The sequence below is a fragment of the Dermacentor silvarum genome, chromosome 3 (genome assembly GCF_013339745.2).
Source record: "Dermacentor silvarum isolate Dsil-2018 chromosome 3, BIME_Dsil_1.4, whole genome shotgun sequence".
Taxonomy (NCBI): domain Eukaryota; kingdom Metazoa; phylum Arthropoda; class Arachnida; order Ixodida; family Ixodidae; genus Dermacentor; species Dermacentor silvarum.
The window spans coordinates 217,102,484-217,128,453 of NC_051156.1; the positions used below are offsets into that span (position 1 = coordinate 217,102,484).

A 25,970-nucleotide genomic window follows, 5' to 3' on the forward strand; every position below is an offset into this window, starting at 1 on the left:
AACCGTTCTTAAAAACAGACCCCGGTATTGCTAATGACACTGCTGCCACGGAGAAGGCTTTTATTTAACTAAAGGCAGAGAGGTCGGCCTGACCTTGCGCGCTCTGACCTGCTACACACCGCGCTGGGGAAAGAGAAAAGAGGAAGGAAAGAAACATGGAAGGTGGTGACAAGTACGGTGGTGCAAAGTAGCAATGAATGATATTCGTTAACACGGCAGTATACTTAAAGCCTTGAGACTAGTCCTATGCTGTGCAGAGATTGAGTCATTATCCGAGATTTGTGCGCTTATAGCGATTTATGCCATTGGGCAATCTTCGGTAATTAAGTACATATATAATGCTCACAGGCGATAAATGAACTAGTGAGAAAGCGATGATTACTGCGTCCCTTTACGCAGCAGGCAGCGCTGGTTGGCACGTGTAAGAAAGACGCGAGGCCACCGCGTGGCCGAGTGCGGTCCAGCGCAGTCGGCAGAGTTGTGCGGTCAATGAGACGCGCACGATCGCCTCGATCAAGTGCAGCTCTCTTGAGGAGGAGGCGGAGCCGGCCGCTGCCATGAGAGACGCATTACGCGACCCGCGCGCCCCTCGGGTGTCGGGTCTCCAGTGTCGCCGCCGGCTGCGACCGAAGAGGCCGCCACTCGGACCCGGACAACCGCCGTGGACCCCTGAGCGCGCGCTGTGGACCGCGCGTCCGGACCCACGCAGCGTGAGTCAACCACATCGCCTGTCACGCAAGGCGAGTCTTCGCGGAGCGATCGGTGCCCTTTGACCCTCGGGCTGCTACATCTTTCGTAGAGAGCGATAGTCCAAGACGACCAACCTCTGTCCGTCACTCCGGGAACTGCTTTACGACTTAGATTTGCAAGGATCCGTTCCCTATGCAAGAATTGATGGAAACTGTACGTGGCCGAGTAGATAGTAATCCCGAGTGAAAAGCACTACAGAGGCGCCAAATATAACAAGTTTCGATCACGGTCGACTCCGCCTGTACGTTGACAGTCAGTGATAGTAGGGCTCAATAGAAAGTAATCGAGTGTTAAGCAGCATGTAGGGGCGCCTGTCATTTCGACGGTGGTTGTTCCAAGTGGTATTGATCATTTGTGTTAAACAACTTTGACGTTTCGAGTATAGTCTTCAACATTATGCCATCTTGGCTCAGCGAAGTCGAAAGAAAATGGACTGTTCAGAACTTAGTTGTCACCAAGAATGTTCATTCCAGAGAAGGGCCCGGAAGATAGCTACTAAGCATCTCTCGTATATCGGGAAAATGAACGTCTTGTCCTTTCTATTGGCAATGCCACTTAATAAATTTGCACGTTCCTGTAGCTCTCATGAGCCGCAATTCACGCATGCGGAAGGCTGCCACATGCGTCATGTACGGTGGTGTGAGCCTTCTCCAGTGCATGCCTGTTACTGTGAGTGCTTATTGGTTTAGCGTGTAGTGGCTGTAACTCGTGTTCTGACTTTTGGTTCCATAGTTTAGTGTCTTGTTCCTGAGCTGGTAGCGTGTGACTCAAGTTGGTTATTTCAACGGGCACTATTTTAATTTACAAGCGCTTAGAATGAACTGATAGTGAGCTTTAAGAATGCAAAATAGTTGTCTGAAGAAAAAATAAAATCAGGCAAAAAATTGAAAGTTTTGCATTATGGTTCGCATATATGCGAATGTCGCGTTTAAAAGTAAAATTCTATTATCATCTCGTGCGCCTGACTGTTGAAGATAGAGAGAGAGAAACGAAAAGACACATACACTAGATTTGGCCTTTTCGAGACCACGTTCCGAAGTCTCATTCTAACGAAAGCGGCAGCCAGCCCAGTTATAATTGGGTCTTCCATGAACACATGTTTCCAAACTAAAAGTTGGTACCAACTTATTTACATCTCAATAGCTACGCTTCCTTTTCCCACATGTTTAGCCATTCAGGAAAAAAAATTGTCCATTCAGGAAAAAAAATTCTAACAGATTTAGTACTTTCTTCAGCAGTTGTACTTTTGTTTTTGGATGGGCGGCGCAGACAAACATGTTTGACAAGATACCAAAGCAGGAAGAAGTCCTTGCCTGATGCCACGTGCTTCGCCGCTGTGGAAAACAAAACCGAAGGAAAGTTCCATGCGCTCACGCGGAGGTGGAAAACAAATCCGTGTGTTTTGCTCCGGCTGAAACTCGCTTGCACTGTGTCTGTTCGTTAACAAACGTTCAAAACGCTCAATATCTTGCGATAAGTGTAGATTAAGCTATGCTTTAATATAATATTTGGTTTAGACAGTCGAATACCTTAGTTTACTGCTCGTGAACTCATAGCTAAGGGTAGTTACCTGAAATGTTACTGTTCAAATATCACTTGCAAACGCGCAAGTGATATAGTACGCATCTGCCAGCAAGCTTTAATTATTTTCAGCTCAGAGTACTACACATGAAAATTAATTACAGTGAAAAGCAAACATTGGTGAACATCACATTTCTGTATTATTGCCAACTGCTTTATAAATGTTCGCTGTAATGTGTTTTCGGTGCGTGTCTAATCGTGTTTACGGTTCGATTGGTTGCTCCGGGAATTTTTCTTACGTTGTTTGTCAGATGCTTCCAGAAAGGTTGCTTTAGTGCGCATGAACTGCTGCGCCGTATTTCCTTTGGATCAGTGAAGGTCGATCTAATTTATTGTTATTATAATCATGAATACATATAAGTCATATCACTGCCCCACCATCCGGCAACTTATGCTAAATGGCTCGAGGTCTGACATATAATTTACTTGATAGGATGCTGCCTTTCGAAGTGTAATAATGCATTGTGAGGCGCGCCTTAGTGGAGTGCTCCGGATTGATAATGTCGCCCACCCGGTAATTAACGCGCACCTAAATGAAAGAGCACGGACTTTTTTGTACACTGCCACCTGATGCGGCTGCCACGGCCGAGAAGCGAACCCGTGTCCTTGTGTTCAGCAGCAGGACGTCATAAACCTCAAGCAACTGCAGCAGGTGGAAGTCAACCTTATCAGTTCATTAAAGTATAAGGACGAATTAGGAATAAGTCACACACCCCCGACACATAACTTAATTTGTTCAAGATTAAATTACATTAAAATGCGCTTTCCCTCTATGCGGCCAGCAGGAAATAAGCTAAGCGGGCGCATCGTGCTGACAGTTCTAACTTTCACTTTGCAAAACAGGTCGTAGTTTTCAAAGCCTCCTTGCCTGAGAGGCACACAATATAGGTGACAAGAGTTCACTATCAGTTTAGACCAAATTATACTGAAGGCCGGCGATAAGTTTGCGATTCCGCAGTAGCTGGTTACCAAACTGCGCAGGAAAGCTTCGCAGAAGTGATAATTATGGAACACAGAATACTAAGGATGGAAAGTACAAGTAGGTGTGGTCCGAAGTTATATTAAAAATGCTAATTAATGAAGGGAACAAAAAATAACGAGTAAACAGAGCACGAATGCCTACTGCAGGCTTGCAAGCGTCGTGGGCGGAACAGGACATGCTGCGACGTCCCTGCTGTTCTGCCAGAAGCTTGGTCCCAACTGGCCGAGCTCTGGTGCTCGCTGCCGGTAAGTTTCAACGCAGTCTGGAAGCGATAAACGCTGAGGAACGAAAAACAGTGCGAGCATGGAAAACGGGGACTGAGGCAAAGACGTCGCCAAAAGCACTGAACTTATAACGTAAAAGTGTTATCGACGAAATATGCATTGCGCTTGTCAACAACCTAACAATTCACTATCAGAGCCAGTATTTTGACCTAAGAAATTTTCGTATTTTATTAAATAGTAGAACAAGGACTCGAGCAGTGGACTGCACTTGCAGTGGCAGCGATAGTGAAAAAAAATCTTACAAGGGCTAGGCTCACAGTTTCTAGACGGAGGCTGACAAGCAAGATGTTTGACAGGGTCCAGTGGTGAGCACCACCTAGTACATCGACTCCTTGCAAAATAAAAAAAAAGTAGTCGCATTCATACAAATTGACGGGCGAGAGCAGCTTGCATCTTCGTCCATCATGCATCAAGGTCATTTCGTTAATATATAAAATGTCTACGCTTCTACACGTTTACGCATAGAGTTACCGCTGTCTACAGATAATTTGTATAATAGTCCGTCGGCGGTCCACACACAAACACAATTAATCGTTTATTGACTAAATATATCGACTTGTCACATGCAAACAAGAGATATGTGTGTAAGGGAGCAAAGTAGTCTATGTCTGTATAAAGTTGTTGGGCTGCCCAATTCAATGTAAAGTACTGGCTGTGATGTAGTCCTCACGGTTTTGCTGAGAAGCATGGTAAATGCTTCTCAGCGAGAACGTGTGTAAGAGAATGCGACGGGGCCCATCTGCTGCACAGTTGTTGAAGCGGTTTGGCTGGCTGCATCAGCTGGAAATGAATTGGTCCAACACAAAGTCAAGCGCAATCACTTGTAGGACTTTGCGGTCCCTTTCGAATTAGGTAGACTGACGCTGACATTCTGAAAGAGATGCGCGGTTAACACGTGCACGTTCTCTTTGTCGTGCGCGGTGGAGTCAAGTTAGGGCAGTGTGCGAAGCTGCTTCTTTTTGTACGACTATTCTGCAGTTTATGGTGCATTGGGGGCACGTTAAAGATCCCCTGGTGGTCAAAAGTAATCCGGCCGGAGTATCCCTCCACGGCGTGCCTCATAATCAAATCGTGTTTTCGGCACCTAATATCCCAGAATTCAATTCAAATTCCATTCTGCAATTTATACATTAACGTAATACGATGCCTCAGACAGTGCTCGAAGCAAACGTCCGCGTTGGCAACCGTAACTCGCGGTACACCCGGCGTTATTTATATCTACAAGTGGCAATGACGTAGAACATTCCGGACGTACGTCAACCATTTCTCCGAGAAGTTGATAACCCTCGATCCACCCCCGTCTCCCAAACGGTCAGCAGTCGAACCCTTAATGAGCAATACACACGTGAAGCCTCTGTCCGTGCCATGGCCGGAAAGGCCCCGAGGAGGCCTTTCATGCCCACACCGCCCTGGGGAGTAGGGGTGCAGCAGGAGAAGCCAAGGCGCGTCACGGGGTTTCCGCTTCCGGGAAGCCCCGAGCTGTGAAGGCAGCAGCGAGGGTCCCCTGCAACGATCGGCAATCACGCTCCGAAGAAGCCGCGCGTGGCGGGCCCAGCGCCACACTTGGAAGCACGCTTGTTTACGCGCTCGCCAGCTGCCACTGTCGCGCGCCGAGAGTAATAGGGAAATTCGCTCGGCCGGCGAGCGCGGCCACTGTAGTGTGCGTCGGGACAACCGTTCGTCCCTCCGCAGGCTGCGAGTACCGGACGGTTTCGGGAAGGTCAGGAACTTGAGACGGTCAGTAGCGCGTGCAAATCGCTCAGAATGTTTGTTTTGGGCGTCTTCGAGGCAAACGAGGCACCAGAAGAGCTCCTATGGGTACTCATGCGTCCCGTCCAGCAAGTTTTCGGCGAGACCTGCTGACTCCCAGAGAGACCACGGACAGGAGGCTGTGTTAGCTTTTTTTTTATTATTACTTCATCTATTTACCGAATTGCGCAAATTGAACCACGTAACCTCAAAGAAAAGTGCCGGGAATGCCGGAATGAGGGGGAAGATGGGGGGGGGGGGGGGGGACCGAAAAGGGTAGGCACTAGGAGATTCGTGTTTAATTAAGTAACAGTCACCGTCAGACTTAAACCGAACAATGAAGACACAGCAACAGTGGCATAACATTACCAAACACGAACTGTACGGAACAATTATCGAACGCTTTGTAAGGAAGACACATTAAGCTACCCCCCCCCCCCCCCCCCTAATTACTCCTGGCACGCCAAATAGGAATCTCCTGCACACTCCGCAGGAAAAACAAAAGGACACTGAAGACGCCATTCGCGTGAAGTATGACGCTGACTGCACAGGCGTAGGATAAAGTTGCAACAGTCTCTGAGGTCAATCGCTATTTCTGTGGGCGTTACACACCAAGAAGTATCCTCAGAGACTTCTCATGGTGTGTAACGCCCACAGAAATAGCGATTCGGTCGGGAATAGCGGTCCTGCAGTGGACTTGTCTCCGCATTCGTTCGTTCTCCCGTATTCTGCGCTCTGTATTGGAAAATTCTTGGTCGACGATGATCATGGTTAAGCGACTGCGTTGTATGAATCTCACGTATTTAGTTCTCACATTCTCACATTCAACGGCGGAAAACCTGTCCGCTTTGAGGTGTAATGCTCTAAGAGCGGGAAGATGACCGCGTTTAGCTCAAAAAGAAACAGCGAAATAAAACTCAACTATGAATGCTGCGAGTGTGGCGCGAAGGATGGAGTAGTGATGCACTGGTACATTAACCTTCACCGAAAGTTGCCTGTTTCCCACACAAGCGTATAGCACAGAGACCACTGTCTGCAAGTGCACATAAGCTGCTAAGGTAAGTTACTAGAATGCTACGACTCCTAACATAATGGATGTGCCTCTGCGGTCAAGTATACAGCCATGGCAGCTTTGGTGTGTTGCCTAACATGATTTTATTTAAGCTCAGTCATCAGCATTTGGGCTGATTCACGAGTGTCCCGATCCTTAACCATCGTGTCTTCCCGACCGAATCGCCTCGAATTTGTTCCTCGGCTGCAACAACCATGCTGAGTCATGAAGACTACAATAACGCCTCACTGGGCTAATTCGAGAGGATCACTCCTGGAGATCTTTCAGTTTTGCCCGCATGATCTACAAAAAGAAAAAAGTGGCGTGCACTGGGAGCGGCCGACGAACACGGATATACGAAGGTCCATGCGCATTACTGAAATTTGGTTGTTACCGCGGAATCTATGCCCCGGACCACGTTTTTGGTCGTGAATCTGATGAGCACTTCTCAGTGCGCAGTCTCGCAATTACGTCGACACTCGGTGAAAGCAGATGGGCCGCCTGTCCCCTCCCTCGGCCGCTCTCGCTCCGGGAGCAATCGTGTTTCACCAGGGCGGAAATCTGATTCGTGCCACCGATGGGCCGCAATGGGCGTCACTTGCCCAGTTCCCTGCACGGTTGCGGAGGCTGCACATCGCGCTCGTTTCTGCTGGAAGCGCGAGCTCTCGGCTGCACGCTGCCGCTCGACCGTCTAGAAGCGCGCAAACGCGCCGGCTGTCGCGGGCAAGTCGCGTCGAAAATAATGTGTGACCCTCGCTGTGTATACTACGCTATTTGCTAGACGAAACGGCAGCTTCGGTCATGCGACTGAGCCAACACTGAATGCGACGCCGGTGGCAGAAAGGAAAGGCGGAAGATATTTTCTTATCACAGACGGCAGCGTGTATGCGGACATCTATCTCGTACCCCCAATGGTGCGTGGGAGTGGGCACATGTTTTCATAGCAACCAGCCTGCCAACGCATCATAAACTCTTGATCGTGCCAGACAGAACAAATCGATTTGTGGCAGTCAGCTGTATTATAGTGAATTATTAAGTTATAAGTACTGAGTTATATCGTTGTAAGTCAGTGAATAAGTAGGCTATTGCCTGTACTTAGTCTGCACCGCATTATTATGAGCACGAAATACTGCGACTGTACAGCTTGCCACAGCTTGTCCTGTGGCTCTGTGCCACAGTGCAAGCTGCTCGGGCGATGTAGACTGCTGTTATGACGCAGTTTTTCCGTAGCCGTTACGATGTCATTCTTGCGCTACTGACGCATTTTTCTTCCCCGGCATTCTTCGGTTTCGGTTGCTCTGACGCCGAAGCGCTGGCTGACCTCTGACGCCTTCCGCTATTGCGCCACTGACTCGCTTCGTGATCCTGGCGCAACAGGTCCACGACTCTCTTCGATTTCAACCTCTCAGACTACACGGGGCGATCTTGACCGATAAATCTCCACAGAGAAGGAACCGTCCCAGCATGCAAACCGAAGAGGACGCAAATATTGCCCGTTCAAACAAGAAACGCGACACAGTTATCGACTGTTACCATTTACATGTACGATGAAGTAAATAAAGCTTGCAACGATTAACGAAATAAATTCTGCCGATATTTGTGAGATGGGAGTACATTCGCGGTAGGAAAAGTTACCATTGACCCTAATGAAACCATTGCTTGTGGATCTATCACCACTTTACACGGAACTTTAGATTCCATGCATGCGCTATACCAGGTGTTTTTGAAGCGAAAGCTTCATTACGCTACCTCGGGCAGCCGTCGGCGACTCCACAGTTTTCACCTTGAGAGCTAGAGGTCAAACCACAAGAGAGGATTAAGGCGTGTGCGTGCATGCATGCCTGCGCGCGCGCGCGCGTGTGTGTGTGTAGGGAGCGCGCGCGCGGGCGAGCGTCATCAGACGCCGGGCGCGTCGGAGCGCATTGGCCGCGCGTCCGGTTACGTTGGCGGCGCCAGCACGTCGAACCATACGTCGAACTATAGCCGCTGTTGTTCTCGCCAACGTGACATAAAGTGTACACGCGGTCAAGCTACGTCGGACTATATTTAGGCCGTTGCGGAATCCTGAAAGGAGACATTGCCGCCGTTGCCCGAGTAGACTTGGGCCCGGCTGCGAGTTGCAACCAAGTCTCACTACTTTACTGATCACCGCAGTGTCTTCATGGGCATAAAAATGATGAATAGACACTGTATTCATTGCGAACATGTCTGTATATCATTGTGAAGACACACCTCAGCCACAGCTCGACAATGGGCCTAGCCAGGGCAGTGAATCTTTCGCTACCAACCAGGGTTACCAAAGCTAAACCACACCAATTTTTTTAACTGCACCAAAATTTTTAAAGATTGCTTGTGGCAGATAGCATATTTATAACCCTTCAGGTAAACTACTCGAGGCGGCCATTTCTACGAGAAATCAAAGTGCTTAATAGAATAACTAAGATAATTAAAGTAGTTATCTTTCTGATTAATTGAACACGTTACCACAGGATCTACCCAGACACCTACCCTAGTAACACTTGCAAGACTCAGGCAACATCGCTTCCCCACATGCTATGGGAATGTAAAGACCAATATCGGGCAATTAATACTGTGACACTCTCGTCGAGATGGGCCGCCGCCCTGCGCAGCTCCCACCTCGACGACCAACTCTGGGCTACCCAGCAAGCCTGCGAGGCGGCGAAGAGGCAAGACCTCGACGTCCCCACGTGGGAGGCCTAGGCCCAGCCAACTAAACTGCTGGTTTCAATAAATGTTTGTTCCTCCTCATCCTCTTTACGGTACATAATTTAATTTACGAATTTAGCCGGTGAGTTCGCAAGGCGTATGCACTTGGAACGAATTCTCAGGACTTCACTAGTTTCGAAATACTAGTTTTCAAACTTTCCCACGAAATGCATTGGCATTCCAGTTACTTTTGTGCTTAAACGCATAAAACAGCGTTCTAAAAAAAAAAAAAAAAAAGCAAGTGGAACAACGTGCATTTTTACCGCAAGTCTGACTGGCGCATATCTCGAAACCGGTACCATTCTCAGAATTAATTCCAAGTGAATGTGTCTTGAAAACTAACTAGCTACAATTCGCAGATTACAATACATGCGGTAAAGGAATCATTTCAGAGTTAATTACTGCAATTTTGCTCAATTATTCAATTAAGCATTTTGATTTCTCGTAGAAGTAATGGCCGCCTCATTGAGTAATTAGCTCAATGGTTAGAATTGTGCTATTTGCTACAGGCAATTTTTGAAAAACTTCGTGCAGCTAGAAGCACATCCTAGCTATAGAGCCCACAGTGCCAACACTTAGTCACATAGCTCAGATGCTTCTTCAGTATCCATTGCTACAGATAGCCACCAGCGAGAACCGTAGGGAACCACATGTCAGAGGCGTTTGGGTATAAGCTGACGGGAGAGTTCACTGGCTCAGCAATGGAGATAAGCAAGAGACGTTTAGACTATTGGTAGGAAAAACGGCGGGGAGAGCTGGAGGCGGGATCATCGCAGGTATAGGTAACTTTACGAGGTAAGCAGAGAAAAGCAGAGTGACGGATATGGTAAGCACTAAGAAGTTCGCGCAGGCTACGTTACTTTAGTCACCATCCCGATTCAAAGAGGATACCATTAGCAGCCATTATCAGTACCACAAGTATGGGTGACTAAACACGGAAAGGAATTCGGAAAGAAAACGAAAAGGCTCTTTTTCTGGTATTGTTATTCCTACTTTTTGGAAGAACCAAGAAGAATTTGCAAAACTCCTCCCCCATCCCCCTCCCTTGGTCCTCGCAATCACAACATCCCCCTGTTGAAGATTTTTACTTGCCTCAGCTTACTAAATTAAATGTTGGTGCTCTTCTTCCCAGTTTGGCTTGGAGCAGAGTGCGCTATATAACGCTGCCAAGAAAAGCAGTTAATGCACTGACGAAGACAAGTCCCTCTTCGAAACACAGAATCCAGAGACATCTCTTATTCGACCACTGTTGGTCATAGCAACACATTGTAATAATAGTTTTCTATGCTCTGGTTGAACTAAACGCCGTGTGATGGCGCCACCAACGCTAGCACTCCCATCTTCGTCTCAGGATATTCCGTATATGATAATCGCTTACGTACAAACTGAAACTATGTACGGAAGCGCCGGAAGGACTGGAGAGAATGATCCGAGTCTCTTCCAACTGCCTACAGCGACCGCCGCGCTGGCGTGGCGTCCCGTGTGTGGCGGCGGCGGCGTGGCGGGCTGGCCCATCCAGCGCATGACCAACTTCAGCGGCGACATCTTGCTGGGCGCGCTGTTCCCCGTGCACGAGCGCAACGCCACGTACGAGTGCGGACGCATCCAGGACGAGGGCGTCGAGCAGCTCGAGGCGCTGCTCTTCACGCTGCACAAGATCAACAACGACTCGGCGCTGCTGCCCGGCGTGTCGCTGGGCGTGCTCGCGCTGGACTCGTGCGACTCGACAGAGTACGCGCTCGAGCAGTCCCTAGACTTCGTCAAGGTGAGCCTTTTTTTGCCCCCCGGCACGACGTAGCAAAAATTAAAGCAGGAAGGAAAGTAACGCGACACGCTCGAAGCCTAGTAAGTGAGGTGAAGGTTTGCCCACTGTTCTATTGTTGCCTATTCTTACCTGTCCTTGCAGGTAACTGCTTCGAAAAATTACGAAAAAAAAAAAAGGTTCTCCACACGAGTGACTACGTCGTTAACGGTATTTCATGCGCAGCACCAAGTGCACCGCGCAGTCCACAATGAGTTCACACAGACCATCCACGTATGTGATGTCACAGTTTCAAACACCCAGCCTATTGCTATATCGGCGGTGCTCTCAAAGCGACACGACCCACTAAAGATTTCGTCATTCTCTTTTCGTGAGATTATGTGACTGTAACGGGCCACCGTGACATTTTGCATTTAGTGCCCCGCTATGCACAAGCAAATAAGGATAAAGTGCTTCTGGCGCAAGGGTAGCCGAGGCGCGGCCGGGAAGAGAGAAAAGCATGTGAGTGAGTCAGTTACTTGGGAACGTTGAAAACAGTCACATGCTCTATCGTGACGTATGACAGAAAATGAGGGACCATTTGGGATATTAGCTGCGCTCCCGCAGACCACTGGGAGATATATATATATATACGAAAGAGAGGAGGAAAGCAGAGAAGTTAACCCGAACGGAAAATCCGGTTTGCTACCTTACACTGAAAAATGGGAGAGGGGGAGCTATAGAGACAAGAGAGTAGAAAGACAGTGAGAACACACACGTGCGATTACCGCCTACTAGCACAGCACAGGATCACCAGCAACCCGCCGTGGTTGCTTAGTGGCTATGACGTTGGGCTGCTAAGCACGAGGTCGCGGGATCGAATCCCGGCCATGGTGGCCGCATTTCGATGGGAATGAAATGCGAAAACACCCGTGTATTTAGATTTACGTGCACGTCAAAGAACCTCAGTTGGTCCAAATTATTCCGGAGTCCCCCACTACTGCCTGCCTCATAATCAGATCGCGGTTTTGGCATGTAAAACCCCACAATTTATGATCACCTGCAGCGCAATGAATGTCAATTCAGGCTAAAGTCATTTGAGCATGTATGCTATCCTTAAAAAGTGTTGCAGTGATTTCGTCGCCCTCTGCTGCAATGGCTTATGAGCTCGGCATTACAAAATGATTTTGGCTGAAAACTGATAAGGGTCCGTGAACAAAGCGAGCTAACGCAGTTGGGAGCAGTCGCCTCGTACACCGTAGCCAGGACAGTCACAGAAAGTGTTGAAGGGTGCCCTCGCGACCAAAGCCATCCCACGTACCACGAGTTTGGTTATTCCAGTGCTAAAAGCAAAGGTCTTAGTAAAGGCCACTTCTGTAGCCACAGCCGACAAAGCAGGGTGGCCTCGCAACGGCAGAGTCCAGTATCGATGCGAAGGCGGAGCGAAGAGTCCAGGTGGAGCAGTCGGTTGTTTTGAAAACTTGGTGTGTCCACGCAAAGAACGTGATGTCTCGCGCAAGCATTCGAAGTGAAGGGTGCGTTTCAGCAATACGACATGTTGTGCCACGATTGTAGCCCACGGACGTTTTAAATCCCACGTGCTCACACATCTAACTGCCCTCTTCGTTCACGTTTCACCCAATGGTTGTTGCTCAGCAAAGTGCAAATGCCCTTCATCGCAAACGCTTGTACAAGACTCGACGTTACATTCATGTCGCAGGGCTTTATCGCGCGGAGCAGCGTGGGCTTCGCGTGCGCGGATGGCTCATCGCCGGCGTACCGGCACGGAGCCTTCGACCGCGTCGTCGGAGTGATCGGCGGACAGTCCAGCGCCGTCTCCATCCAGCTGGCAAACCTGCTCAGGTTGTTCCGCGTGCCACAGGTCAGAGCCGCCCGCCTTCTAGAATGAAGCTGCAGTGGTACCTGGCTTCAAGTCTGGTTTCACACTAATCCGGATTCACGTGCACGCAACCAGTGCGACTCTTTTGAAGCTCTTGGCACTGCACGCGCCTCGTTGCACGTCGCGCATGTCGTACACGTTGTCTTAGAGAACCTTGTCCATCCGCCACCTTTGTCAGGTGCAGCACTGGCCTACGCACTGAAGGCTTGAACACGTTCTTGACTCAAAGTAAGGAAATCAAAGTTCACGAAAATAGATGTTGCTATAGACTATATGTTGAGGTGAATAGCGCTAAAAAAAACGATACAAAGGCAAGGAAGACGAACACACCGCTTGATTTGTATCAAATCTTTTTTTTCGCACTGTTCGCTTCAAAATTGCAATACCCACTTGCGCAGCAAACCATCCTCCTGAAGTGTATTACTATTCACGCTATTTCGGGGGAGCACCCCTGACGACTTGCACAAGTCGGGAGTTAGATCCCCGTTAGACATGATACTTGTAATGATTTGCACTTCCGACGCCTTTCTTAAGCTAACGGCATACTTAAATTCTCACTCGTCATATTGTAGTTCGCTTGAGCTGCCCACGTGCCTTCTGTGGCGGAGACACTCGATGGAACGCCTTCCCTAATGTGCAGTGCTGCTGAGGATGCAGCGATACGAGTCGTTTGACCACGAGTATTCTGTTTCAGTGCAGTTGACTGACCGCTGCTTAATCCTGCGCGCGTGCCCAGGTGAGCTACCAGTCGACGAGCCCGACGCTTAGTAACAAGCACCGGTTCGGGTACTTCTTCCGGACGGTGCCGTCGGACGTCAACCAAGCACACGCCATCCTGGAGCTTCTGCGCGCCTTCCACTGGACGTACGTGTCGGTCGTCTACTCGGACACCGACTATGGAAACAAGGGATACGACAAACTGCAGGAGCTTGCTGCCCGATACCGCATATGCCTCTCCAATCCACAGGTGCGTCTCCTGGCGGTTGATGACCATATATAGTGGGCTGACTATGTCATAATGTGCTTCTTCTGCCAGAGGTGGAGACACCAAGAAAATATAGACAAATTCAAAACTACCTCGAAACCGTCAAAGCAAATGAACATTAAAATCAGATACCGCAATCGTGGCTAGATATTTGACAATGGCGTCAGATGCAAGGCTTATGTGGTGAATCTTACGCATAATCGGTAAACACGTGCCCGTCCACACTCATCCACGCTGCGCCTCGTCTACAAGAGGATTATGCGGTATACAGTTTCCATATGTGCAGTCACACGTTTCCGACTAATTTGTGGCGCACCGTCGCATGGCGACTGAGCCTCCTTTGTAGTTTGCGCCATAACTGCACTGTATAATCAGGGCCGAAATAAGTTCCGTAGACATATGGACATAGTTGCCGAACAAAGCGAGGGTTATTAATCACAATATGCATTTAGGTGACCGCGAGAGCGCGGCTATGGAACGACGTGCAACAGACCCTCCAAAGACGGACACGCCACGCGAAGGATAAATACATTAATTGAAGTGGCGAGCCGTCCTCTATCGTATTCTTAGCACCAGTATCCGCTAACACGCTTCTACTGCTTCGCGCCAACCTCGGCAGACGCAAACATTAGAAGTCAGCTAGCGCACAATTACACGCTGGCGCTTCACGCAACCTGCGTATAAGAGCACCACACCGACAGGATGTGCCGCCGCAATGACGCTTGGGGATCTCGAAATGTCCCTCCTTGTTTGGGACTTGCAACGGGTCACATAGTCAGTGATATGGAAACCTTGGTGACATACACGATGCTCCACACATTTGACAAAATTATAGGGCCATCGTTTAATGTACATAAGCACTCACCACTTCTCTCATCATCATCATCATCATCATCATCATCATCATCATCATCATCATCATCATCATCATCATCATCATCATTATCATCATCATCATCATTTATCCCAGTACTTTCACTCCCCTTCCGTCTTCCCCAGTGCAGAGTAGCAGACTAGAGTACACTGGCTCAGGTCGACCTCTCTGTCTTTTCTATCAATAAAATCTATCTATATAATTTGATCAATTACATTCCTCTCATATTTACTTCTTCGTGTTGTTTTGTTGCCGGGCAATGGCTCCTTTAATTCCTTGAAGCGCTGGTTAAAGACATGGCCATGCCGGACACATGCAGAAACACGCACATGGCTTTTGAGACCTAGACTTCACAGCTGACGTGAAATCTTCTGGCCATGCATCCCCAGAGCATCCCCGTGGACCACTACACCGACGCAGACTACGACGCGGTGATCCGCAGCCTGACGCACCGCAGCAGCGCCCGGGTGGTGGTGGTGTTCGCCGACAAGGGCGCCGCGCGGAGCCTGATGCGGGCTGCGTGGCGCAGGCGGGCGCGCTTCGTGTGGATCGGCTCGGACGCCTGGAGCGGCCTCGAGAGCGTCGCACAGGGCCACGAGGAAGTCGTCGAAGGCTCCATCACTGTGTCGCCCATGGTGCAGCCGTTGAACGGATTCGAGCGCCACTTCAGCCAACTGACGCCCGACAACAATGCACTGAACCCTTGGTTCCCGGAATATTGGGAAGAGAAGTTCCAGTGCCGACTGCCGGACTTCCAGGTCGGCCTCTTGCCTTTCGCCTTTCCGTAGCAGTATTTACGCGTGGGCATAAGTGCATTTTGCGTGTCATGGATGCTTTCTGGCTGTAGCGAACGCGTGTGCAAAGAGCCCTTTTTAGTGAAGGCGAAAACAGTCAGGCCACCAAGTTGCTTATGACTATGAGAGGCTCGAGGAAATAAGCATCTGGTTCTGTTTAATTTCCACCAATTTCTAATCTAACGACATCTAACGGAAGACGCCATGCGCCGCTGAACTGGAGTTCAATGTGACACAGCAAACAAAGCAGCGACTCATGTGAGCATATTATGCGTAGGCGATCGGACGAAGCCTTTCCGTATAGAGCTGCCCCAGAGAAGCAACGTAATTGTTTCAAGACCTTGCAAATATGCTCCACAGTGACAGTATAAAGCATTCGGATTCCTCGTGATATATACGAGTCAGAAGTTACCATTCTGGTATATGCTCAGTGAGCTCGACTTCGCCCATGGCTATTTTTTGGGCCCCTCGTGAAGTAAAAACAACCTAAATAAAAGTGAGGGAAACCTGCACCACCAAAGGTATCGCAGGTTTAAACCAATGAAACATAAATGAAAAGGGGTCTGAACCAAAAAAAAAAAAAACATTTTTGAGAAAAAAGCCAATTAGGAAAAAAATTAAACGCGAGATAGAGCCGAACCAAATGTCAAAATGTTATCGTGACCAACCCAAAGTTCGAAACACCAAAGGTCAGCATCGGCATGGTGGGATGCCCATGGCAGTCGGGCTCATGATGCACGCATCTGAGCAATGTAGCAGGTTTCAGAGTGGCGCGCAAAACAACAACCGTTTCCGCTACACCGAAGCCGAGTCCACAAAGCAACGCATGGCACCCTAGTACGTTGGAAAAACATTCCGGCAGAACCCAATCTCACGATGATTGTCGGCATCAATGCGATTAGCACTCAAACAGAAACACCGTATTGCTGAAGACACATTTATGAACATGTAGCTGGTCAATCTTAATCGTTAATAGACCCACGCGCCAAAGCGCCACCACAGACGACAGCATCCACGCATTCGGACGCCACAAAGAAAGCTTCACTAACCACGGCCTCCAAACTGCAGCCAGTTTTGCCCCGCTGTCACGGTAAAATTAGGGTTCAGCATATCCGACTTCGAAAGAACTATACGGCGGTATTGCACAGTCGTCTTTTTCAGGCGTAAGGCTTTTTCATGGCAGCTAGAAGAGCACGCATGCTCACTTTTATAAGTCAGACATGTAAATGTATTTTTTTTTTTTTCGCGAGCGAGAGCGACGTTTCAGGGGCTAGGTAGCGAATAGGAACAGCACTCTAAAGTGGGCGATGTATAGGCTAAGAGTGCAAAGCAAATTAATACTGTGTTGCGTCATCATTTAAAAGCTATCACCCAACTGAGCAATATCGCCAATCAATCACTTCCATTCCTCGTAAGACTCGATGACGGAACTATAGCCGGACCATACATTCGTCATCTGACCCACTGCCCTCGAAGCGTTCGCGCAGTTCTGCCACAAGATAGAACGAATCCCCTCCTTATAGCAGTTTCCTACCAAAAGCAGTCACGTGATCGTTCCGCCACATGTATGTCGACTGTCACGGTAGTATGCACAGCACAGATGTTATAGGAGGCGGGCCTTCTGACCACGTGCGCTGGTGCCGCGCAGGAGACCCCTTTCAACAACCAGTTCCGGCTGTGGTGCCCGAGCGCCGGCCGGCGCCTTCGGCCGGGCTACCGCGGCTTACAGTTCGTGCGCGATGCAGCGTACGCGTTCGCGCACGCGCTTCACGACATGCAGCGCGACCGCTGTGGGCCGCAGCACCAGGGCCTGTGCGCCTCCATGGCGCGCGAGATGCAGAGCGACGCGCTGAAGCGGTACCTCGAGAAGGTATCCTTCAAAGGTGGGCGCACGCTCCATGTACTCCGTCCTCTGTCATGAGCTCTGCGCGGTTGTCGCATGCGCGCTCCATGTGACGACACACCGTGATTTGCACTTATGACAGTGCTTGATGACGGTCGAGTACTCTGACATCGACTGGTACCTAGCATTTTCACTGTTGATAAAATCTGTGTGCGCCTGCACTGTGAATGCTTGTTCACTTCTGTTATCAATGTTGTAGCAGGTTGAAGGCCAGTCAAGTCACATTATTTTAGCCGTTCCGAGTGATTCTTTATAAGCTGCGAATTGGAGCGAATGAAAAGTTTCGCGAAGTGCATGAGTGAACGACGTAACGACCGGAGAAGCCGGTGGTCACCCCCAACCAAGAAAGGCATAGAATTGCATTACTGCTATGTCTCTGCAACCGTGTTCCTATTAAGGGAGAGGCAGTGAAAGAACAAAAAAAAAAAAAAAGGGAGCGCCAGAATCAACTTAGGAAGAGTGCCGCTAATGGGAGCCGAATCCACGTCTTTATATATCGTGTGAGCTCACACTCTGCACAATTTCTTGTGCAGTTAAGTACAGGTGTATGCAATCAATCCACGAAAACGTAAGTCTGTGCAGCTCTTAATCATGTTCTCAACAGCCAGTAGGAGCCATAAGTACCAAGGCCCTTATAGACTGCTGAGAAACCAACGGATCTGTGACATAGCTATGGTATGTGTCTGTCATGAACACACAAAAGAAAAGGAACACTGCCAGATTTGAAACCATCGCTGTGCACGTTTCATAATAATATCCTTGTTATAGTGCGAAAGTATCATTATACACTCAATCACTACTCACTTCTTGGGTAGTTACACAGTTTGTCGCCGGCTCGACAAGAAATATTTCGCTGGCAGGGACAAGAAGATCCATTTTCTCGCCGACCAAAAGTACTGCGATCCCCTTAGCACTTCGGAAACCTACACTTCGTCCTCATTACTCTAGCAAGCATGTGATTGTGTACTGGTCGTATTAAACATTGGGCGGTCCGTCTGTATACATATTAACATAATACTAACGTTACCACTCTGTCTCGTGGAGCCTTAAAAAATTACTTGTCGAAATATGCAGACGAAGGAGGCAAGACATTCCGGTTCCTACCGAGTGGAGATGCGCCTCCACGCTACAGCATCCTCAACTTCCAGCGTCTAGACAACGACAGTGCTGCCGACGGTGGTCAGCCTCGCTACGCCTGGCGGCACGTGGGTAGCTACTCGCGTGAGTGGGTCTCCTTCATGCACTGAGAATATTAACGAGTCCTCTTACACATTTGTCTTGCCTCTATTTTTGAATGCTGAAACTAAGCTTGAGTGGTACACGTAGGTTTAATCGAGAGTTAACTGCCTGCTCGGGCCGACAAGGGTTGCTCTGGCCTTGCCTAGGGCAGATTTATTGCACTGAGCAAAGGCTAGACGCTCGTTTTATTGCGACAGCAATTATATGGACACTTCAAGCCGATTTTTGCCGTCGTCGTCCCGTCACCGTGAGGTTCCGCATAAAGTCCAAGGGCGATAATCGTCGTCGCGCGCCTTATGTGCGAGTGAAAGCGCGCGGGGGATGCGCGCTTTCACGGTGAGCGAACGCACGGCGGAGAGCAAACGCGACTTCTTCCGTCGCGCGAAAGGCCGTGGGGTACGGAGGGAGGGGGGCGACACTGTGTTGCGCCACCAAATGCGTATCCTGCAACCGGGCGCAAGGGGAACTGGCGACTCGTGAAAGGAGGAAAGTGGAAGGTAGCGCGGGAGGAGGGGGGGGGCGGCTTCTACTCTGCCAACAACTGCGTACTTGTACTTTGCGCCAGTGGGGGCTGTCGCGCGCACCGTATCTTGAAAGCGATCTCCACACGGCTCTGACCTTTGTATGCGCTGTGCTTTCGCCCCTCAGTTTCCGTTGAAGCGATAGACGGCACGAACCTTCGCTCGCTGCGGCGGCCGCGCTTGCTCACGCCGGCGTTTTGACAGTGGTTGTCTGCGGTCATCGAGCGTGATCTATTCATGTTTGCTTGTGCGCGCTGAAACAACGCTTGTTAATTCAGTTAGTAAGCGAATGTGTCCAAATTTATGCAGCCGATAAAACTACTATCCCTACTCCGAATAGCTATCTACTAATTTGCTATCGGAATTGATGCTTCGCCTTTCGGGCGAAACTGCGACATTTTTAAGGTCACAGGCATTTTACAAACAGAGGTGTTCAGTACAACAATGCAGCCACGTAATAGTCAGCTCTCCGTAAGAAAGTCTACACTCCATTCGGCATTTATGGACACTCTGTCATAATAAATGTGCCGCTGGCGACCTCATTCCCTAAACCTCTTCCTGGTGCGCCTCGCTGCCCGTCAGAAAAAAAAGAGGAAATACAAAAAATTCTTGTCGACGTCTTGCAAGCGTTAATATTAGACGGTGGCAATTCTGCAGCTTCGGCGAGCAAATAATGAGATCTACCCGCAGATTGTTATCGTCACGGGGCCGAATGCACAATAGGACAGCTCCGAGAGCGTTCTCGTACCCACTTAGAAAGAGGGCTATCATAAGAGTCCTCCGGTGCGCGCAGTGGGGGACGATGGCGAGGCCAAGCTGGACCTGGACTTGGAGGCGCTTCGCTTCAAAGCGGACGAACCACGGTTCCCGCACTCCTTCTGCAGCGCCCCGTGTCGCCGCGGACAGGCAAAGCTACAGCTGGAAGGAGACACATGCTGCTGGCTGTGCAGCAACTGCTCCCAGTACCAGGTATATATCTTTCGGTAAAGGGACACTCGAGATCTACATTAAACCAAGATTGTACGCGCATATTAGCAGTATTCAAGACTGTCTGAGCGCATTATTATTTCTTTGAAGAAAGGATGATTGCTAGCGGAGAGAAGGAAGGTCAAAGAAATAAATCTTTGTTCAGGCTCGGCACAAGTTAGATGAAACCCTCTGTAAGAGGACTGTCCCCAAAGTTCGTGCAGTACGTTTAAAAACAATTTCCCAGACTCTCCGAATGAACAGTGTCGTCACTTCAAAATACTTCCCATTAGACACAATACAGTGGTTCTACCTCTTCTTTCATTGCTGGAAGCACCCTTGGAAATCCGTGTTTTTTTTTTTTTTTTTTTGTTAAGCGCTTCAGCAGCGATGTCGTTTCACTTTGAATTTTCATCACAACCCTGTAATGCCGCTCCCGGAGCACCATTTGGCATTTGGGGAAAGGCGATGAATCCGCAGGGGTGCACCGGCACAGTGATGGAATTGCGTGACAATAATTCTCGCACTATACCAATGCAGAGTGCACAGGCACAGCGTCGCAAAAAAAAAAAAAAAAAACAAAAAAAACAAATGCGAGCTTAAATTTCCGTGTTGTCATACCGCAGTCCGGCTCGTACTAGAGGTCGACTGCTTCCTTTTGATTGGAAAGAGCGGCGCTGCTACACCCTCTTCCAGTATTTTACTTTTTTGATGACTCACTGCACGAACTTTTGAGACTGATTTCGCAGATTATTATTATTATTATTATTATTATTATTATTATTATTATTATTATTATTATTATTATTATTATTATTATATGCATTGTGCAGATGTGCTATAAGGAACTTCCTAAGGGCGTCCTATAAGCCAAACTGTCAGGCCCAAAGTGCTAGGTTGTGCTCTAAGAACGTCCCGGGAATGTCCCCTATGCGACTAGGGTGTTTTGACCGTTTGAGGAGATCCTGCGAACATTTTGCCGTGTCTGGGACCATCCTCGTTCCGTCTTTTGAGCAACTTGTTCAAACGGCTGATTTCCTGCGCGCAGTTCCTGGCGGATGAATTCCACTGCCGCGACTGCCCCTTGGGGACGGTGCCAGACCCAGAGTCTAAGGCGCGCTGCCTGCCGCTGCCCGAAGAGTTCCTAAGTTACGGTGATCCATGGGCCATCGCTGCTCTGGCAGTTGCAGCGCTGGGCGCCGCGGCCGTAGTGTTCGTGGCGCTCGTGTTCCGTTCGTACGCCGACACACCCGTGGTGAAGGCGTCAGGGCGCGAGCTCAGCAGCATGCTGCTGCTCGGCCTGCTGATGTCGTATGCGCTGACGCCGGTCATCGTGGCCAAGCCGTCGGCGTGGAGCTGCGCACTGACACGCTTCTTCCTGGGCCTATGCTATGCTATATGCTATGCAGCGTTGCTCTGCAAGACCATTCGCACGGCGCGGATCTTCGGAGGAGGACGCCGAAGGTCAGTGCATGCATGTTAATGCGAAATCATTTGTACCATGGTTTCTGCATGGACAGTCCACACGCATTAATAGTACACCGAGCTTTAAAGGAGGTTTCCTCTGTATGCTAATGGTATAAAGGTAGCACTTCGAGCGGCCAAAAGACACGCAGAAAAGAAAAACTACTCCGAAACTACTGTAGTTCTTGAGCGAGGCGTTCCAGCACGCAGCAGAGAGCACATCTGGTCAAGTGAAATGACATATGTAGCTTTGACCGTAGCTGTGCATAAAGCATGCAGTCCGCCGTCATCGCTAGCAGGCCAAACTGCATGGTCAAGTCGACACTTTTTAGTCCTAACGCAAATGAGACCAGCAGACTTCGTATGTGAATTACAATGCGAGACCAACAATTCGGTGTTAAGTAGAAAACACGTCCTGGGGCGGCAGTGCTATATAATTACGTAGGTAGCCAATGTTCTCGTGCTTGGCGCAGCAACGTCACATAAGTGGACCTGCTTGTCCATTGCAAAACCTCGTATGACACGAAAGCATGGATGTAATAAGGCCTGCTTCTCACTTTACACCTTATTTGAAAGGTAGTCGGCTGGCTTCGCGGCTCAGATAGTGAGTGCAAGGTTCTTGTGTTACTAGGGTGAAGTTGTTCCCTTCCAGAATTGCACGGCTTAGGCATGGCTTAGGCATGCAGATTCTGCAAGCACCAGCTTCTCGCTCACGTCACATCACATCGACGTGCGAGTGCCACCTTCGGTGCCATTGCCTTCATTCATCTTTCTCAGGCTGCGCTACACGAGCCCTCGGTCCCAGCTACTGTTGGCGGGCCTGCTGATCAGCGTGCAGGCCACCCTGGGCGCGGCGTGGCTCATGCTCGAACCTCCGTCTGTGGCGCACGTGTACCCAAGCCGAGCGCGCAACGTGCTCGTTTGCCAAGGCTCGGACCGTGCATCGTACCTTCTGGGACTAGTCTACCCGTCACTGCTGATCGGCGTATGTACCGTGTACGCTTTCAAGACGCGCAAGTGTCCCGAGGGCTTCAACGAGGCCCGCCACCTGGCGTTCGCAAACTACACCACGTGCGTCATCTGGCTCGCCTTCCTGCCACTGTTCCTGCTCTCCGGATCACCAACTATACGCACGCTAGCACTCAGCTTCCTGCTCAGCCTGTCCGGTGCTGTCCAGACCGCTTGCCTCTTCGCGCCTAAGGTATGTATGAACGGTCTCGATTGCAGCTATTACGTGCCGCCATTTTGTACAGCCCCGACTGTACAGCTTGTCACCTGTCTTAAGCCAACGCCTTCTATGCAGTCTAAAGCCCAGGGAAGCGGCGCGTCCGGGAGAGCATTAGTTTAAAAGGCGGTACCGCTGGTCAAAGAACGTAGTTCTGATCATGCTCTGCAAAGCAAGCAGGCCACCGCTACCACGCGTGGAATGCGTAAGGCAGCTTTCCATTGCCTGCCGCTCCCAGAGCTTTAAACTAAATCAGCCGGAAAGAAATCGCACGGTTTGAGATGCGAACTTTAGAGAGGTTGGCTCACCAGGCAACTTCGTTGAGGTTCTTTCCAGAAGGACAACTGCCTTGTAAGCTTGTGGTATAGTGCAGACTTCCCCGCAATCTTGCCTTTCGCTGATTTTCCAGTATACTCATTACAGCGGCTGTCGATCGAGTTCAGTCAGGTGACGCAAAGCTAGATCCCATGCAACATCACCAGATGATGTCGCCCTCCGCGCATCACTATACGCATCACGGGCGGCAGCGGCGCGGTATCGCCTCGCCTTCGTGAAGTGGCGGCGTGGATGTTTGCCGTTAGATGGAAAGCGCCGGCGCCGGCGACTTACTTGGCGCGCGCCCGGCTGCGCTAGTGTATGCCGAAAACATCAGCGAGCACTCCAGTATCGAAGAGGAGCGTAGTAGTTTAAGAACCAGAACGTTATAAAACATCCTTTGCAGTGAATTGACATGGAACAATCGGGATGTTTAGACCCCTAAGCGATTCGGCGAGCTCGAGATCGGAGCGAAAATACCTAGCCCGGACCGCAGTCCTCCAGCTAACGCTTAAACGTTCGCGTTACACTCGTAACCGTCTTGATTGTTTTCGGACAACCACTGTCCACTGTCTTCTTGTTTTTCAATATGCTGTACGTGGGTTCGCTTCCCCCTTTTAGGAAACATTAGAGTGGTTGCACGTGCGTGGTAGTGCACGGTTTTACTATCCTAAATTTTTTCTTGACTTTCGCATTTCCGCTGTCACTATAGATCTCGATGCGAAGTGCCTATTAACGCGTAAGGCCCCGTGTCGCAGTAAATCCGGTGTTGGCGCCGGCGTCCGTGGCGGAGAAAATAATCCCGAACCACCCCGACCGCTAAGGCCCTCTGCGTGGCACAAGGTGTTAGTGAACAAAAATTAAATTTCTAACAGTAAAATCTGGCGGAAATAAGGTAAAGTACGACTTAACCACAACCTACAGAGATGGTGGCGTCGGATTGTAATTTGAATGTACGAGAAAACATAATTCTGTTACGAGGAAACTCAAACACAAACCCCTTTTCCAGCATTTCTACCATACCAACAGCGGTGCGCACGGGTAGGCTATTCGCGAAAATCTTATCCAGATGGCGCTCGCATCCGCGGCAGGTTAAATTGGGACTTACTGCCTAATGCGTTTCGGACACGCGTGCGCACCGGGGCAATAGCAAACAATAAAATAATAAAGAAAGGTCCTAGGGCCTTCACGTTTTAATATAAGACGACTTATATTGCCCCTGGAAAAACGTCTTCCCAACAATGCATTTGTTTAAATGTGAAGCCGACTTTAAGGGGATCAGTGTATGCTTGGTCTTTGTAAGCTGGCTTTTCCACGTTCTGTGCTTCAGTGAAGCCTACTCGTAAAGAAAAATGCGATGCGAATGGGGCCCCATAACGCTGTCGCGTTCCACTCATAAAGGCGAAGCTTAAGCGTCCTCCAATTTTTTTTTGTTTTTCTGTAACGGAACTCAATATTCTGGCGACAGCCTCATTCGTGTGCTACTTAGGTCTGTCCCTTTCGTACAGAAGAGAGAGAGGAAAAAAAAAAAGAAAAATAATGAGAAAAAAAAAGTCAGTTGCATTGTGTCAATTGCGTAGGTGTACATCGCTCTGTGCAAGCCGGCCAAGAACACACGCGAGGGCGTCATGAGTCACCATCATGGCGGACGCTGTGCTGCAGTTGGCTGTGCTATGCACCCGCCGTTAGCACTCAACAACTTGGCCAAGGCAGACAACCTCGACAACATGGCCGCCGAGGCTGCTGCTGCTGTCGCCATCGCCAACGTCCAGCCGCACCGTGGACAGAGCAAGACCCTGTGACGCGCGCACCCACTTTCGACTGCCCCTTGCGCAAAAAACTGCATAAATGACTGTGCTTGCAAATTATTGCTGCATTTGCGTTCACATAAACAGTTACACTCATGCTGCCTACAGCTAGGTTGTTATTCCAGCTTTAATTCTGCATAACTTCCATATTATCTGCACAGCACTGGCACATTGTGCGGTGACAATATATCTACACTCCGACCCTGAAAGCTGTATAGCCTCCAGATCTAGTACATGATATGCAGTCACATCATACACTTGTTCTTGTTCTCCTGAAGTGAATTTGTCAGAAAAGTGCAATTTTTGTTCCTCTTTCCCCTGCCCGAGAAGGCACTACATGGCATATTTAAAGCAATGCTCCACTATGTGGCATATTTGAATAAGTACTTTAAATATAGCTTTAGCAAAATTCTCTTCCACTGAATTATGTGCTTCAAAATGCGACAAACACCAGGCTACACGGCTTTGCAGAACAGCAAATAACATGATGTCTTGGAATACAAGCTAGCATGCACACGTAAGGGTGTGTAAATCAACGAAATGAGGACGAGGTGGGTTGCACAAAGCAGTTCGACTGCAGTTCCTTCTGAAGAAAGTTGACTGACATACTATGGTCTAGCGGCTTGGTTCAAGAGTCTGTGGAGCTTTACTAGTGCAAATGCATCTGGCCCCTAGGGGAAGCGCATAGTGTATCTGGTGTTAGAAGGCTTTGATATACCGGGTATTTCTTTTTTAGACCACACAGAATTTTTTTTTAATCGCCTGTTGCAGACAGCACGATTCTAGTCATTGAGCTGGATTACTCAGAGAAGCAGACATTACTTGCACGAGGAATCGAAATTATTAATAGACTAGTTAGCACAAATAATACTAATCAACTTTTAATTACTTGCTTTATGGCACATATTGCAATTTACGAATTGCAGCCAGTGAGTTTGCAAGACGTATCAACTTGGAACGAATTTTTAGGATGACACCAGTTTTGCGATAGTCATTCCCAAAGCATCCAATGGGTGTTTCAGCTACTGTATTTGCTTGTAAATAGGCCGACCCCGAATATAGGCTGACCCCTATATATTGTGGTCTCCGAGAAATAAAAAAAAAATATTCG

General features: G+C 49.2%; 1 protein-coding gene across 2 annotated transcripts; it reads left to right on the top strand.

Annotated features, from left to right (window-relative positions):
* Positions 1-598: 598 nt before the first annotated feature.
* On the top strand, positions 599-24,964 carry LOC119446663 (metabotropic glutamate receptor 2). 2 transcript variants are annotated; one of them, XM_049664323.1, is made up of 12 exons: positions 599-740; positions 3,460-3,558; positions 10,579-10,889; positions 12,586-12,747; positions 13,502-13,732; positions 15,014-15,382; positions 17,067-17,301; positions 18,396-18,542; positions 19,875-20,050; positions 21,096-21,511; positions 22,289-22,712; positions 24,632-24,964. In XM_049664323.1, exons 2-12 carry the CDS (start codon positions 3,489-3,491, stop codon positions 24,851-24,853), a joined length of 2,763 nt encoding a protein of 920 aa, XP_049520280.1. In that variant the 5' UTR covers positions 599-740; positions 3,460-3,488; the 3' UTR covers positions 24,854-24,964. The 2 variants fall into 2 exon arrangements, with proteins under 2 accessions (XP_049520280.1, XP_037567084.1); XM_037711156.2 differs by having other exon boundaries at positions 621-710.
* Positions 24,965-25,970: the final 1,006 nt, after the last annotated feature.